The 17,437-nt window shown below is 39.4% G+C and overlaps 1 protein-coding gene across 1 annotated transcript; it reads left to right on the top strand.

Annotated features, from left to right (window-relative positions):
* Positions 1–5,981: 5,981 nt before the first annotated feature.
* Positions 5,982–16,085, top strand: LOC139471592 (serine/threonine-protein kinase Pink1, mitochondrial-like). Its single transcript, XM_071253969.1, has 10 exons — positions 5,982–6,436; positions 8,009–8,150; positions 8,560–9,222; positions 9,717–9,885; positions 10,352–10,531; positions 11,113–11,282; positions 12,382–12,500; positions 13,076–13,256; positions 14,386–14,447; positions 15,520–16,085. Exons 1-10 carry the CDS (start codon positions 6,263–6,265, stop codon positions 15,790–15,792), a joined length of 2,133 nt encoding a protein of 710 aa, XP_071110070.1. The 5' UTR covers positions 5,982–6,262; the 3' UTR covers positions 15,793–16,085.
* The last annotated feature ends 1,352 nt before the right edge of the window (positions 16,086–17,437 follow it).

Raw genomic sequence — 17,437 nt, 5'->3', positions numbered from 1 at the left:
ATAACTTGACATAAATAAAGAAAATCGATTTTCCTCTATGGCACCAGCGTTCGTTTTCAAACCAGATTTATTTCGCTTGTTTATATTTGTGACAAAGACAAGTTGTAATTGATGCCGACATGTACGCGTAATTCAGGGATTTATGTATCGCGGCTGTGTGTGAAATATATGTGATGTTATAGGCGTCTCAAAACCGGCATACGTGAAACGTGACTTTGTAAACACTATCCAATATGGCGGAAAGTTCGCCTCGGCGTCCGTGATTGCTTATTTTCTAAAACAGTCTTACAAATTGCAGCGCCATCTGACGTTCTTTATTGTCAACGTCCTTTCGTGCTTACTGACGTTCTTTATTGTCAACGTCCTTTCGTGCTTACTGACGTTCTTTATTGTAAACGTCCTTTTGTGCTCACTGACGTTCTTTATTGTAAACGTCCTTTTGTGCTTACTGACGTTCTTTATTGTCAACATCCTTTCGTGCTCACTGACATTCTTTATTGAAAACGTCCTTTCGTGCTCACTGACGTTCTTTATTGAAAACGTCCTTTTGTGCTCACTGACGTTCTTTATTGTCAACGTCCTTTCGTGCTCACTGACGTTCTTTATTGAAAACGTCCTTTCGTGCTCACTGACATTCTTTATTGAAAACGTCCCTTCGTGCTCACTGACGTTCTTTATTGTCAACGTCCTTTCGTGCTCACTGACGTTCTTTATTGAAAACGTCCTTTCGTGCCTACTGGCGTTCTTTATTGTCAACGTCCTTTCGTGCTCACTGACGTTCTTTATTGAAAATGTCCTTTTGTGCTCACTGACGTTCTTTATTGTCAACGTCCTTTCGTGCTTACTGGCGTTCTTTATTGTCAACGTCCTTTCGTGCTCACTGACGTTCTTTATTGAAAACGTCCTTTCGTGCTCACTGGCGTTCTTTATTGTCAACGTCCTTTCGTGCTCACTGACGTTCTTTATTGTCAACGTCCTTTCGTGCTCACTGACGTTCTTTAATGTCAACGTCCTTTCATGCTCACTGACGTTCTTTATTGAAAACGTCCTTTCGTGCCTACTGACGTTCTTTATTGTGAACGTCCTTTCGTGCCTACTGACGTTCTTTATTGAGAACGTTCTATATAAGATATGTGCCAATATCATGATCATAATGTTATGTACACGGAAAAATCAGGTTTTTTTCACAAACAAACTATTGATCTAATTCGTAAATAATGATGATTAAATCCTTGCAGTGTTTGTTTTTAAGATCTCTGAAAGGTGACCTCACTTAAATGCATTCTGTATGATGTGAATAGACTTGATAATAACAACCCCATTTAGCATTTGTTTAGCATATTCAGTTGATGATACAATGTACATGCTTAATTTATTTATTATATCTCGATGTAGGCATTGCAAGAAATTGTTGGTATTTTAGAAGTATATATTATATCTTATCATAAGAGTTATCTATCTTTTGCAGTTGGACCAGCTTTCCATGTTTGAGGGGAGAAAGCAACTCGGACTGTAACAGATTTCATGGCCAAGCTTGTGGTCAAGCAATACATTGCCTATGAAGGAACAACTCTTGTTGTGTATACAGTTGTGAGCATATTAAAGTCTTATCTGAAGTACTGGTTCTGTAAATGATTTCCGTGACCATCAGAATACACCATGTACACTGGACACTTGCTGGAATAGGACCCACTGTCATCAACATGGTGATGCAGAACAGCGTTGGACTCTCATATAAAGTTCAGCGTGAATCTAGATACTGACACTAGTGACAGTGCATGCTGTTGAAAATATTCCAATTCACACTTTCACAGTAATTTGTTCAGGCTTGGCTTTTGAGAACATTTGACAAGAATGTTTAATATTTTGAGAGAAATCATGACCTGGTAATAAAATTATTGAATAAATCTAAAGCTTATTTATTGTTTTTTAAGTGTGGATAATGCCGTACAAAAGAGAGTTTTTTTTAAACATTTATGGTATCAGCCATGATACTGAATTGATATTGAATATAATATCATAACAAAGTAATGTATGATAATAGGTTTTTTTTCAGTTTATGGGTCAAAGTCTTCCTAGAAAATACAACAGATGCTCACCAATGAAAATTAAACATAACCAAAGGATTAGCAGTTGTTGCTTTAGGAAAATAATTCTTTGTTGAAATATCAACATGTCTTGATTTTGCATCGAATGTATAAGGGTTCGGCATGCAAATACACTGATTCATTGGACAATAGCCAATACACATTATTCTAGACCAGTAATCTTAAAACAGATTGGTCCACATAGATACTGGAAAATGTGAAATGTCAGTCACCCCATTTGTTTAACTTGGCTTTATTGGCAGAATATTTGAAACACAAAAATATATGAAAAATAGGTACGATTGTTTCTATCTATCAAGTCAATGTTGTTGTACCAAATTGTGTTCATCAGTGTTCACTGAGTGATAAGTTGAATGTTGTAATGTTTTGGACTTCTGGTAGTTTTTTTTACTTGGATCGTTTGAGCCTCACAACCAGAAATATTATAAAAAAAACAAAAGTGTTCATCACAGTTAATCTTTCCCATCATATCAATCACAGTCTGCAATGTTATAACAATTATATTGCTGACGAGGTGTAAGTCTTTATATTTCTTCCTTCAGAATAACATTACACTTCATTTTTTGGGAAGTATCTTTCTTAATGTAGGACATGTCATGGTGATCGCCTCCATAATTCAGTGTATTTGTCTTGCATTTGCTGACTTGAAGTTGCTGTATGCTGCCAGAGGATGATCTATATAATATAGCTGTTGATTTTCCAACACCAAAAAAACCGGCCACACTTGTGTATTCTGAAGTTGACGCTGTTCAGTACACGGGGGCACGGGTGGCCCAGTCGTCTAAGGCGCCGCGATTCGCTGTGCAGAGTTGCGTCCCTTGGGCACGCCAGAAACCTATGATTGTGGGTTCGAATCCCGGTTCGCCGCAATTATGTTTCTAGGTTTGTCAGCACCATACCCGTGCTCGTGGGTTTCACTGAAGTGGTAAACGTCTGAGACCTGCATCACTTCGGGCTTTCCTCCCACATTAAGCTGACACGCCGTGATATGCCTGGAATACTGTTAAAAACGGCGTTAAACCAAACTCACTCACTCACTCACTGTTCAGTACACAGCGATGCCGACTTTTATCCGGACATTGAGAGCTGGGTGGACCGTGTTTCCTTTGGGTTTCAAGGAGTGAACAAATTATGTGCAGCTTAAATCAAACACATATTGCTTCATGTGAAGATTTCTGTGACATAAATCTCTTCTCATGTGACTTTTGGGGAAAACAATTTCATGTTGAACGTCGTGATAAGACTGATGAATATGTGTGCCTTACACCATTTACATGCATACTTCATTCACACATTAATTGTTTTTCATGTGAACGCATAGACCCACATATGTATAGTTACACATCTGCAAAATTACTTATGTGAGTAAATGTTGTGCATGTGAACGGGGTATAAGTCAAGTCTATACTCGAAGCTGTCTGTAATCAAAGCCCTGTGTACATGCATCTGTTTCAAGGGTTAATTGGGCATATAAACGCATTTGCGTGGAAAATATCAACAATCCGAATGACTCCACTCCACTCCACTCCACTCCACTCCATCTCCTGACAATAGACGAAATACCTTTGTACAAATATGAACAACTGGAGGAAGCGCAAGCTCCAAGAAGCTCAATCTCATTAAAAGTTCTCGCTACCACTAAACAAAGATCTGAGGACATCCTACTACGCGGGTCACGTCAGAACGACCTTGCGCGAACTTTGACCGACCAATGGAATGACCAATCAGAAGGCAGCTTTCTCGTGCTTTACGGCACTAATTTCAAATTGGCGACCACGCTTCGAAACATATTTTGACACATTCTCGATTACAAATTTGAAACCTGAACAAAAGAACATTCTGGAATGTCTAATAGATGGTCTAGATTGTATAGATACAGTCGTTAAACCCATAACTATCGTTCGGAGTTAACGTTTTCGAGGCTGCATGATCAGAAATCACATTCCGACTGTCACTTTCATAATCTGGTAAGCGATGCTCTGATTGGTCGGATGAAAGGTCGTTCTGATGTGACCCCTAATGGGATATCCTCAGATCTTTTTTTAGCGGTAGCGAGAACTGAGGTCTGATTTTAATGAGATTGCAAGAAGCTTTACCAGATCAGACGAGATAAGTCATCCCGCAATTGTGATCAGGGAGTTCCCTCCCTTGTGCAATGAACATTTACTTTTAGAATTCACTGTATAAACGTGCAGTAAACTGTCAATCAACTCCGTCAACTATCCATTTAATCTGTTGTATTAACACATGAATAGTCCTATTTCCACTGTAGCCTTGCTCCAAGGCTGTACTGAAAGATAAGTCCATGGATGTGTAGTAATTCTATCTCCTACTAGGCAGGTCTAGATAAGGACTCCATTCTCTTATTGGGACAGCTTAAATTGATCTCATTATTTAAATTTTCTAGAATTATGATTTGAATTGATAATTATTGCATTAGAGACTTGTGCAAGTCTATTTCCACTGCTGTTACCACTGTCACGTCCAACAATTCCCTTTGAATTGTATAGAGACAGACAGACAGACATAGTTTATCAAGTGTCTTAAGTTAAACACACATACGCTAAAACATTGCATAGCACAATATAAGGGGTTTAACATCCAGCCATATCTTGGCTCACGGACGCTACCTATTTATTACATTATGTACCATAGAGTACCGTTATAAAATGATGTAGAACAATGCAAGTATCATGTGAATAATTGTCGTCTAAAAAAGCACTGTAAGTCAACTTTAATCTTGTCACACAGAAGAAGAAGAAGAAGAAGAAGAAGAAGAAGAAAATGATGTAGAACAATAAACAATGCAAGTATCATATGAATAATTCTCGTCTAAAATACACTGTATGTCAACTTTAATCTTGTCACAACTGTCTTCCCTTAGGGGTAAGTACGATGTCGGATAATAATAATAATAATAATAATAATAATAATAATAATAATAAGTAGAAAAAGAACAATAAACAATGCAAGTATCATATGAATAATTTTCATCTAATAACACTGAATATCAACTTTAATCTGGTCACAACTGTCTTCCCTTAAGGACCACTTCATAAGTTCGATGTCGGATAATAATAATAATAATAAGAAGAAGAAGAAGAAGAAGAAGAAGAAAAAGAAGAATTGATATCACCAGAGTCCATATGGTCTCTGATATCACTAAATCGAATTTGTGATATCAAAAATACTTCTGATTTTTAAATATCACTAATTAGATTTGTTTATATCATAAAATGCACTGTTTGACGTCACATAATACTTGTTTTGATATCATAAATTCTTTTATTGATATCACGGACTTGTATCCGTGTTGATATCTACAAATCGAATTTGAGATATCAACAAATATTTTCTGATACCAATAACAAATGGAATTTGGGATCTCAATGACTCATTTTCTGATATCAATTAATGGATTATCGGTGAAATGAAATAGGGATTAAATAGTAAAACGGCGCCTCATACAAGTGCAGCACACATTCTGGTACGTCGATCTCTCACTGGACTTGAGAACCGTTTGTTCCTTCCGGGCTGACAAAATGCATCAAAGATATACAAAACAGCACAATTCAACACATTCTATGTACATATTGTTACCATTTAGAACCAATAGTATTGAGAAATGAGCGTATCGTCTTTTGTGACAAAATTAATATTCGTTTGATCAGAATCTCAAATGACGCTTGCTTATCCATATGATCAGAAGGTGAAGGAATGCGTCACGTGACATTGACAGTACCACGTGATCATAACAAATTACGTCACACTGCGGCAGGTGCGTGATTACAACACTGCGTTGTTGGTGTTGCGACATCTTTCATGAGCCCTTTTGGGCTGACATTTTGTTCAAGTTTTAGTGACAGTGACACGGCAACCTGAACGGAAAATTGTTGAACCTAGCGCCCCCTTTGTGGTCCAAAGCCACAAGGGGGGCCGACATATTCGGAGGAAATGTTTGGACCGAGCGAATCATCCAACATGGCCGACAGATATGGGAGTCTATCCTTGAGAAAGCAGGAAGGGTGCCAAAGAGACCAATATTTCAAAAGTTGCCACAATTTACCAAACCAGTTTCAGAAAAGATCCAATTGGCAGTGCAAAAGCAGAGTCTCTCCCAGAGAGTTTTTACGGGGATCTTTCCGCAGAGTTCCATGAAAACGGTTGCTGCCAATTTGCGTCGCGATGCAGCAATGCGACTGATTTCAGCAGGAATTGGAAGAAGGGGGAGAAACTTGCCATTGTTTGCCTTCGTCTCGGTGGCATTTTCAGCAAAGAACAATCTGTCAAGTCAAGAGGAAAGGGACAACGTTTTTTCTAAAATCAGAGTGGGTTGTGTTATTTTTTCTGGTAGATCTATGCTTACGTACCCTATCAGGGTTTTTACCTTGACTTTAACTAAGGGTCCTTTAAGTTTAACCCCCCCGAATACTAATTTCAAGTGTCCTTACAGAAAATATAATCGTCCTGTAAAGTAATGAAATCGTGGTGCATTTTTTGATTGATTACAATTCATGAACATTATCATCATGATTATGCCCTATTCTTAGTGTTATACATGTACCAAATCAGAAATCTATTTGGAAAACATAGAGCGAACAGCCCGTAGCTCTGTGGCTCAAAATCAAAATTGTCTACAGGAAAGAACACATAAGTATGGTTTCCACAGTTACCTAATTCTGAGTCCAGGACATTTTATAAGTAAATACAAGTTCATAATTCCTGATTCATGCCAGCCTCCTATTTAGGGCGTGTTTTGAAGTTTAGTTGATCCATGATTAAAAGAAATACTATGTGTACCGAAACAGAGTTTTATCAACAAGGTAGATATGGACAAACTTGATCTTGATGTATGACAATCAGACAGGGTATCGGAGGTAGATAGCTAAAAGTACATATTTGGCTACCCCACTGTTGTAGAATGGTCAATATCAATATTTTGATGTCCACATCTGTAAGAGCCACAACACGTTAACTAATCACTGACTTATAAACTAGGATTCTTCAGTGTAGCTGCAAGGTCATAGTCATGAACTGCTGTTTCTTCTATCCGTCATTTACTAGACATTGATTCATGCTGTTTGTTTGTTGTTTAACGCCGCACTCAGCGGTATTCCAGCTATATGACAGCTATCTGTAAATAATCGAGTCTGGACCAGACAATCAAATGATTGACATCATGAGCATCGATCCATGCAATTCGGACACGACGACATGCATCAACCAAGTCAGCGAGTCTGACCACCAGATCCCGATAGTCGCCTCGTACGTCAAGCATAGTCGCCTTGTACGGCAAGCATAGGTTACTGAAGACCTATAATTCTACCCCAGATCTTCTCTGACACATGTACCGACAAAGACTGCTCGAGGTCCATATACTGTGTCTGAGTGTGCTGTTCATGTTATACTGCAGCATGGTATCTCCGTGGTCTGACACTATAAACTTGGAATTAGTTTGTGGTTGTACAATCAGTGGTACTACCAGTCGCTATCAAAGTGCAATAATCATGGACGCAATGTAAACTCAATTTCACCTCACCTCAACTCAGATTATTAATGGCAAATAAAAAGAATGTTATTTATGCAGAAATAATGACCAGTGATTTTATACCATCACAACATAAGAATTTTTCATTCAATACACAATTTCATGAATGTAGGATGTCTTTACTGTGGAAACCTTTTAGGGCCATTTGTTTTTTAGTTTTTTCCTTGAAATTTCCAGATACTGACTTGAATTTTCAAAATTATATGTTGAAATTTCAAGATACATACTTAGTTGAAATTTCAAGATAATGGTCTTGAAATTTCAACAGTATCTTGAAATTTAAAAAAACCAAAACAAATGGCCCTGCCACTTGAAGGCTTCCGTCTCTTTACTCTGTCTTTGTTAACCCCAGGAGTTGCATGAGTCTAAAACAGTATCTGAGCCAAGTGGAGTGCACATTCTTGGACTTGAGGATTTGGACATTGGACCTTTGATCGACAAGGGATGCAATGCTGCCGTATACGAAGCACGCCCAAGAGGAAGAAAAGATCTCTGTAAGAAGAGTACTCATTTCGTTTGTGTGTCGTTATTGTTGTCACATGTTTAACATGGCAGTCAGCAATGATCTGTTGATATTTCATAGATATAAATGTGATTGAAATTGAGTCGGGCAAACATGTTGGTGACGGCTCAGAACTCACAGTAGATTTCATCTTCCAAAGGCAAGGGAGTAGGCTGGGAATTATGGCTTTATATTTTTGCTGGACTAATAAGTCTATGTATAGTCCAATCATTATCATGTAATGAAACCGACATCCAGTTCGTAAATTGCACTGCAGATTACAGTCATTGCAGGATTTGCAAACCATGTGTTCCGTCAACTAGGCGTCGACAGATATAAAATTGTAAAATAATAACATGCCTGTTACTTACAGTGAATAATAACACACTTATTCCTTTCAGTGGAAGACATCAGACCCCCTTGTGCATCAAATGGTACGACAATCCAACCACCTGCCAATGAATCCAGGAATGAAACTGCAAACAAAACTGATTCTGAAGCCTCCTCAATGTCTCTTGAGTCCAGTCCAGAAAGAGAGTTGGCGCCAGTTGTATTTGAAGACTCGGACAGTGACTTCACCATTCTGGATACCGAAGACAGCCTACCATTGGAGGAACTCAAACAAAGTCATGCTTGGTCATCAAATGGCGACACAGATCAAGAGATGATAGATGAGTCTGACAGTGACATCAGCATACTCGACTCATTGGGCAGTATTGGTCAGGAACCATGGGCAACAGACATCAGTTTTGAAGAGTTGGCGCCAAAGTTGTGTGAAGAGATGGGGCCAACTTTCTTCAAAGAGATGGGACCAAGGGTGCTTGAAGAAGAATCTGATGGTGACATCACCATCCTTGAGGTTGAAGATGACAGCATTTTGATAATGAAGACATACAGGACTGGAGATGCAGGTGCGGAGGTATCATCAGATGCATCAGAGGAGTCTGACAGCGACATGAGCATCCTTGAGGATGATGGTTCGCCTGGAAGCTGTACAGCTGGGGTGGTGGAAGAGCATCTGAAGCTGCTGATGCAAGATGTGCCATCAGATCCTGAAGATAAAGGTCAGTCACAAATAATTATCAAATAAAAATATCCATTTGTTTTCTTCTTTGTACTTTTCTTTGGGTACTGTGTTTCTGCTGGGTTTGATATACGTGGGACCCTGTTGGGATCCTGGAATAGCATTGTAAGACAATAGCTGTAAGCTTAATTGCATGTGTGTCACACTAACTGCATCAAACTGCATATGCAGGTCTCTTGTGTCAGGCCAAGGGCATTCTGTGTAAGAATATGGATCTTGAGTTCCCTATGCTTGTCATAAGAGTCGACTAATTGGATTGGGTGATCAGACTTACTGACTTGGTTGAACACACGTCCGAGTATCCCGATTGCATGGATCAATGCTAATGACATGAATCACTAGATTGTCTGGTACAGACTTGTTTATTTATGGGCTGCTGTTGTATGGCTGTAATATTGCTTAGTGAGGCTTGTAAAATAACAAACAGGGCAATAGCTGGATTAGGTACTGATGTTATGATTATTATTGCTGCAGATCCCCAGCTAGACGCTACTCCTTCCTGTGAATATGACCTAGCCTTGAAGATGATGTTTAACTACGATGTGGAATCAAATGCAGAAGCTGTGTTGACAGCTATGGAGAAGGAAGCAGTGCCCATGAGGATGACGGATTTTCACCAGCAGCAGGATTCCTGGCTCAATGGGTAACTATCTCATCAACATAGGACTGAACTTCTAAAATGAAGACTGCTTTCGGCACTAAACTTGTAGCAAGTGAGTGTGTTGGGTTGAATGCTGCCTTTTGCAATATTCCTGCAAGATAACAGTGACACCATGGGCTTCACCCATGTGGAAATCGAACCTGGGTCTTGGAAGTGACGAGTGAACACTTTTACCCCTAGGCTGTCCTACTGCCACTAGATAACTAAAGAAATCGTCTCAGCCTCCTAGCAGATCTAGATCAATACCATTTGAGTTATCTTATGACCTGCAGCTTAAATTCCCCCAAGTTAGTGTGACGCACAATCATGTAGCTGTATTTGTCGGGACCTGGGATCGAGTACTCCCCCAGCAACCTGTTTCTTGTTGCATACATGGAACAAGAACTGAGGCTATTCACACTAGAAGGACAATGTTCATTTTGAGAATACAACCGTTGTTGTATTGCAGGAACCGTGTGAAGAACAAAACTGTCTCTCCGCACCCAAATATTGTGTGTATGCATGGGGTGTTCGTAGACAGCGTGCCCGATCTACCTGACAACAGACAGCACTACCCAGCAGCCCTCCCACCAAGAATTGACCCCAATGGCTTTGGAAGAAACATGACCATGTTCCTCCTCATGAAAAAGTGAGTGTCCTGTAGATGCATGTAGATTAGTGGTGTAATTGTGCGGTGATGCCATTCATGGGGGCAATATCACATGCTTGGAAGTAAAACAATGGGTTGGTCAAGTTGCCTGAAACACAAGTTTTTTTGTTACTTGTGCAGGTAAGCATGGTAAGTGGCCGTCTTTTCTATGGTTCATTGTTTAGGTAATAAATATACATCCATATAGAAGATGGCATTGCATCTGTTATGTGCAGTGTGTCTTGATAATTGTTTGGTTACCTTAAAGTTTAGGTAGCCTCAAGTTAAGTGGTGGTTAATGCCGTAAAAGGCGTCTATGCTTGTTGTAAGAGGCGTCTAACAGCATGGGGTGGTCAGGCTTGCTGACTTGGTTGATGCATTTCATCATATCCCAAATGTGTGGATCGATACTCATGATATCAATCACTGGATTGTCTTGTCCAGACATGCTGCTGCCATAAAGCTGGAATATTGCTGAGTTAGACGTGAATGTACAAACGAACAAAAATAATGCCAAGAATTAGGGTATTATTTTGTTTTCTTTTTTTTGTTATTCAGTGTGTTTTTTTATGTGTCTCCAGGTACACCTGTACTCTGAGAGAGTTTCTGAACAAAGAGTCACCCAGTATGGCCACCAGGTGTCTACTGCTGGCCCAGCTGTTGGAGGGTGTGGTCTGCCTCCAGCATGATAGAATCGCTCACCGAGATCTGAAGAGTGACAATCTCCTGCTTGATCTATCTAATGGGACAGGTAATCATATGCTAAATGGAAAAGAACATACTATTACCATAGATTATATATATTATATGATATTACCATGATTACTGTGTTAACTGTTGTACACAATGATTGCATTTGTTGAGAGTGAAGCAGGAATGCCAGCATCATTTGACTTTGTTAACCTTTCAAATTAGGGAATGTATGGCACCACAATTAGTTGTGTGGAGTTACTTCCCCTTTTTGGAATTGCAAATGTTGGATTGCAGGGTTCCGAATTAACAGAAGTCTGCTTGTCTGACACAATTAGAACTCAGGAAGGACCAGTGACATTTCCTTGTGTTTGTTTGTTGTTTAACGCCGCACTCAGCAATATTCCAGCTATATGACGGCGGTCTGTAAATAATCGAGTCTGGACCAGACAATCCAGTTATTGACATCATGAGCATCGATCCATGCAGTTGGGATTGATGACATGCATCAACCAAGTCAGCCAGCCTGACCACCCGATCCCTTTTACGGCAAGCATGGGTTGCTGAAGACTTCCTTGTGAACTACCACTTTCACCATTAGGTAGATGGCAACTCTGTAGCAGGACTAGTGACATTTCCTTGTGGACATCCACTTTTACCATTAGGCAGATTGTATCTCTGTAGCAGATCATTTTTGTGGACGAGTATAAAAATGAAAATTAATTTCTAACCCATGATTGCTATGATAGAATTAGCATTATGCCATGGTCCTTGGTTACACTGTATCAGGAAACATCTATAACCTGTGTCATTTACAGCTTTCCTTCCACATTAAGTTGGCACATCGCTATATTCTTCACAAAAGAAGTTAAGAACACAATGTTTTCAATAGTAAAGCTGTCATTGACCCTTTTTCATATGACTATAGTTAATCTGTCATGGGCATAAATTTGTTTTATTCAGCTGCAATCACTATTAAGTTATGTTCAATTTTTATGGCCCATTGCAATTATCAATTGCCCATACTTGCAAAAACTGTAAGTAGGGGGCTTTAAGAGAGTTTCCTTCCCAAACTGCACCATGGTAGTCCTCATGTGTCTGCTGTTGATATGATACTTGGTTGCCCTTTTGATGTGATATTAATGCAACCACCTTTGCAGATAATCCCACCTTGGTGATCAGTGACTTTGGCTGCTGTTTGTGCGAAGACAGCCTGCAGATCCCCTACAACACCAGTGAAATAAACAAGGGAGGTAATGCTGCACTCATGGCGCCAGAGGTAGGTCAATATCATGCAATATCCTCCAAGTGCAGTCTTTCTTAAGATTTTTCACTTATCCTATCTCACGCTATGCGTTTCATCCTTCTTCTTGCAATCCTATGTGGAAACGGGCTTGAACAAAGTTTCCAGCTTCTAAAAAACAATTCACTTGAACACATCCCAGCATCGCCATGGTCCCCACCCATACAAATGTATTATGCACCTATCAGGTGCATATCATCCCCCACAGTCTGACCTGACCACGTGATTACCACAACTACTCCTTTCTCTTTCTCATCGCCACTTAGTGGAGAGATGTTTTGTCAAGTATTAGAGAATACGTTTTGTGGATTTCTCCATGCATTTCCCTGTCTACTTAGCGTAATATTAACATTTACATACAATAAATGGGCAAGAAAGATACTGTCAGTCCCCTGCCGTGATATTGTTGGAATATGGCTAAATGTGTAGTAAAAATATACTCTCACTCACACACTCACTCACTCATTAACGTAACAACGCATCTATCTTTGTCTAGTGTATGCCATTGTGAATTGTGAATGTATATTTTTACCATTTACCAATATTTTCAGATCGCCTGTGCGAGGGTGGGCAAGTCCTCTATGCTAGATTACAGCAAGGCAGACCTGTGGGCGGTAGGGGCTCTTGCATACGAGATATTTGGCATGGACAACCCATTCTACCGCAGCACGACCAACCCACATCGGCTGGACAGCAAAACGTTCAGGGAGGAGGACCTTCCACCCCTCCCAGGTATGCTGATCATTTCATGCCCTATCCCCAGTCCCTTGGGGCGGTCGGGTAGCCTAGTGGTTAAAGCGTTCGCTCGTCACGCCGAAGACCCGGGTTCGATTCCCGACATGGGTACAATGTGTGAAGCCCATTTCTGGTGTCCCCCGCCGTGATATGGCTGGAATATTGCTAAAAGGAGCGTAAAACCATACTCACTCACTCACTCACTCCTCAGGCCCTTGGGTCACTTGTTCTTAAGTGCTATCTGTCATGTGAAATATGTGGATTTGGTTCCTGTCACTGTAACACGGGATCATTGGTGTCCAGGGTTGTGGCATTATAGCACTATCGTAGAAAGCACTCTTCACGATTTTTACACAATAGGTTAAAGCATAACACCTTTTTCAAATCATTCATTCTTACTGAAAAATATCTTTTGGGTATTAATGTTAAGAAATTTCGAACAGCACTGTCCCGTTACAGATGTAGCTCTCATGATTTTCTAATAGGAAAAAAGGTTGACATTTAGGGATATCAAGGGGAAACGGATTGTGTAAATATTGGACATGCCAAGAGATAAAAGATGAAGACAATTTTTTGCGTGTCTGTCCATTGTATGCAAATATCAGAAAAGAATACATACATACATATTTTTATCTGAATCCTAGAATAGACAAATTTTATATCCTCATGTCATCTCAAAATGAAACGGTCACAAAATATCTTGCAATGCATATATATCATGCAATGAACATCAGATCCTCTGTATTATAGATGTGATATTTAGTTATGATATATGTAATTCCTATTGCACCCATTGCTACTGTATGTGTATATGTACTATAGGCCTATGGCCTTTTCAGTACTTGAAATAAAGATTGATTGATTGAAGAAAGCAATATTAAATAACTGCCTTCATTAGCCATGTTTAGCTCACCTTGTTACATGTTGAGTGCACTTATTGATGCAGCTTAACTCGTCTTAATGTGAATGAGTTGATAGCCTTTGGAAGCTGTAATTTGATAATATTCCTATTTATGGTCTAAAGCTGATGCAAAGTTAACAGATGAATTTGCTTTTCTTTGATTATGCTAATTATGAAATTCAATGTGATAATTAATTAATCATATAATGTAACTTTGTTACACAGATGATGTCCCTGTGGCTATTAAGCTCCTGGTCAGGAACCTTCTCTGTCGAGATCCTGCAAGGGTAAGGATAGTCACTTGTCACATGATCAACATGTGACTCGGCAAGTTAACCTTCAGAGACTCTTCTCAGATAAAGCAATAAAGACCACTTATGTCAGCATTTTCCTTGCAAATGTTGAGAGTTTAGTCTCCTTTTCCCCATCTTCCCCAGGCAAGGGCGTTATCTGACTATGAAAGTCCTGTTTCATCCCTTGCCGAACTTGGCTGGAGTTATATTTTGGCTGGACTAACATAGTCTGATCAAAATCGCGTCATGAAATCGTTATCCAGTTTGTAAACTACATGGGGACTGCTTTGGAGATTTCGTTTGAATCCAGGATTTGCAAATCAAATGTAACTTCAACTTGGCATTGACAGATATTTTCCAATATTTTCATGTTTTTAATCAACGTGCTCAAGTGTTGTGCAACAATCAACATGCACTGGGTGTCTGTAACTTGATCTGATTGTCTCGGCTGCATGGTGCTGCAGATGCAAGTGAAACGGGAGGTGGAATCTGATTGGTCAGTAGGAGGGACATGATTCATAATGGCCACTGGTGGAGCTGTGATTGAGCCACAAAAGTCAAGGCTAGTTATGCAAGGGTGGAAACTTGACTTTTATAGCCTGTTAACTCCCTTGCCTGGGGAAGATAACCTTTTACTCATCCTTTGATGTGGGTACTGAATGTGACTGTTGTTGTTTGTTGTTCAACCCTGCCCTCAGCAATATTCCTGCTATTTGATGGCGTTATGTAAGTAATTGAATCTGGACCAGGCCAATCTCATTAAAATCAGATCAGGCAGTCTGAATGTGACTGATTGCTTGTCATTCACATGTTTGTATTCATACTTTTCATGGAACTGGCAGTTTTTAGCTTCATGTCAACATAGGTTCACACTTCGATAAATTATTGCCTCTGAGATTTTGGTCAGACATTTTCAGAATATACTGGTCAAAGATAAAAAAAACATTTTCATTAAGAAGTTGATATCAAAATCACTGTTTTTACTCCAATGAATTATAGACACAGGTACAGTACATTGATCATTGTAACATCACAAATTCAAACATTCCATTACTTGTCATTTCAGCGACTAAGTGTGGATGTTGCTGCCACGGTGATGCAGTTGTGTCTGTTCATGCCGCAGCAGTGGATACAAGCTGGAAGATCAGTCTGCCTGCAGGACATCCAAGAGTGGGTGGTGCTACTGGCAGCACAACTGACTCTCACTACTGTCTTCGGCCAGGCACACACGTCAGCTTGCGATGCGCTGAAGAAGACCTTTCTTTCTCGAATTTCGTACAAGGATTTGAAGAGTGCTGTTTCGTTTGTTTCGTTTGTTTCAGAAATTAATATTTTGTAGAAGGGAAGGTGTACTATATATTCCAGTGTTTATTCCAGAACATATATGCAAATAACACAGTGGTATTACCGAAACAATTGAAATTGGTTTTCCTTGGTTTATAAGTCAGGATCTGATTTTTAAGAATCTGAACCCATTACGAATGCTTCAAATTTCTAAATATTAAAGGATGGGACAAAAGTTTGTTATTTCATGTGTTGAGATGTCAAAGTAATTACCATGGTACAGGCATAATGTTGGCAAAGACTGTGATAAGTTTATGATGAACTGTTAGTAAAATGTTCTTAAATAGATTGCTTGTTGTGTTATTATTGCTGATTCAAGTTTCTGAATCAACTTGAAGATTTAAAAGTCAGTACAGAATACATCTGAAATAGTGTCACTTTGTGAGGATGACATTGTGGGAATAGAATGCTGTTCTGTCAAATGTTGGTGAGGTGAAATGGGGTTAAGTGTTGTGTTCAAGATTATTGCAGTTATGAAGCAATGTGCGTGAACATGTGTCTTGCTTGCACTCAACCAGACTAATGACAGATTTATAGCGAAGGATCACTGAGATACTGTCCCACATGGGGGAGGGGGTGTGTGCATGAAAAACGGAGAGTTCAATTTTTCCAAACACAATATTTTAAAGATGTGAACAATATTTAGATATTCAGGGACTGGTAGTTTATTTGAAGGGCAGCATGAAAAAAACAAACCAGTCACATAAAAGACCAATCTCTTTCTCCCCAATCCCACCCCAATTATGTAATGCATCTGCTTCTGTGAAAGAAAATGGTTGGAATATTGCTAAAAGCGGTGTAAAACCATACTCCCTCGAACTCCAACAGAATGTGAGTAAGTAGTGTTACATCCCCCTTATCTAAGAAGAATCGCTGCGGGAAACGAAAACTGGTCTTCACCCATTGTTGCCTTCACAGAAACAGTAAATGGTTCCTCATACCAGTCACCTAGTCTGTCTTACAGACCCTGATACATTTATATCAACTACAGCCCATGCAAGTCTAAAATGTTTGGCAAGTCTAGATTACTGCAGTATCAGGAAAATGAAGAGAATCACTGGGCTCCCTTTTTATTAGATTTTTATTAAGATAACTGAACAACTGTTTTTTTCTGTATATGTTCATTTCAGAGACTATATGTTAGTCTAATCAGTCACAGCATAGTTTCTCTGGTCCAGATTTCATTTAATATTAGTGCGTGCGGTGTAAACAAGGGAACGTGGACAAAATCAGGCAACAGGGACCCCCCTCGGGGCTTTCAAAGGAGCTTGTCTGCTGCACCCAAAACTGAGGGGAATCGATTATCGATTTGAGATCAGATGTAATCGAATGTTGATCAAATGTGTTCCCACCAAGTAGTAAAAGGTTTATTGATAGCTTCTTTGTTATACTGTAATAGCGACGTTCCAGAATAAGACCATTATACTGTTGTCAAGCAAGACTGAATAAGGAACATCATAAACGTCACTGTTATCAATAAACCTTAAAAGTCTTCTTTGTCGTCCGTCAGCTATTACGAAATGCCAATCCAACAATTCAAGTAAGTTCCCAGATAAGCATTTGATTGATGTTGTGGTGCATGTACCGATGTCTCAAATTGCCGGAGGAGTACTTATTCTCTCTAATTTCGACCAAATGAA

The sequence above is a fragment of the Haliotis cracherodii genome, unplaced genomic scaffold (assembly GCF_022045235.1).
Source record: "Haliotis cracherodii isolate W230 unplaced genomic scaffold, xgHalCrac1.p SCAF_23, whole genome shotgun sequence".
Classification (NCBI taxonomy): Eukaryota; Metazoa; Mollusca; class Gastropoda; order Lepetellida; family Haliotidae; genus Haliotis; species Haliotis cracherodii.
This window is presented reverse-complemented; position numbering and strand designations above follow the sequence as displayed.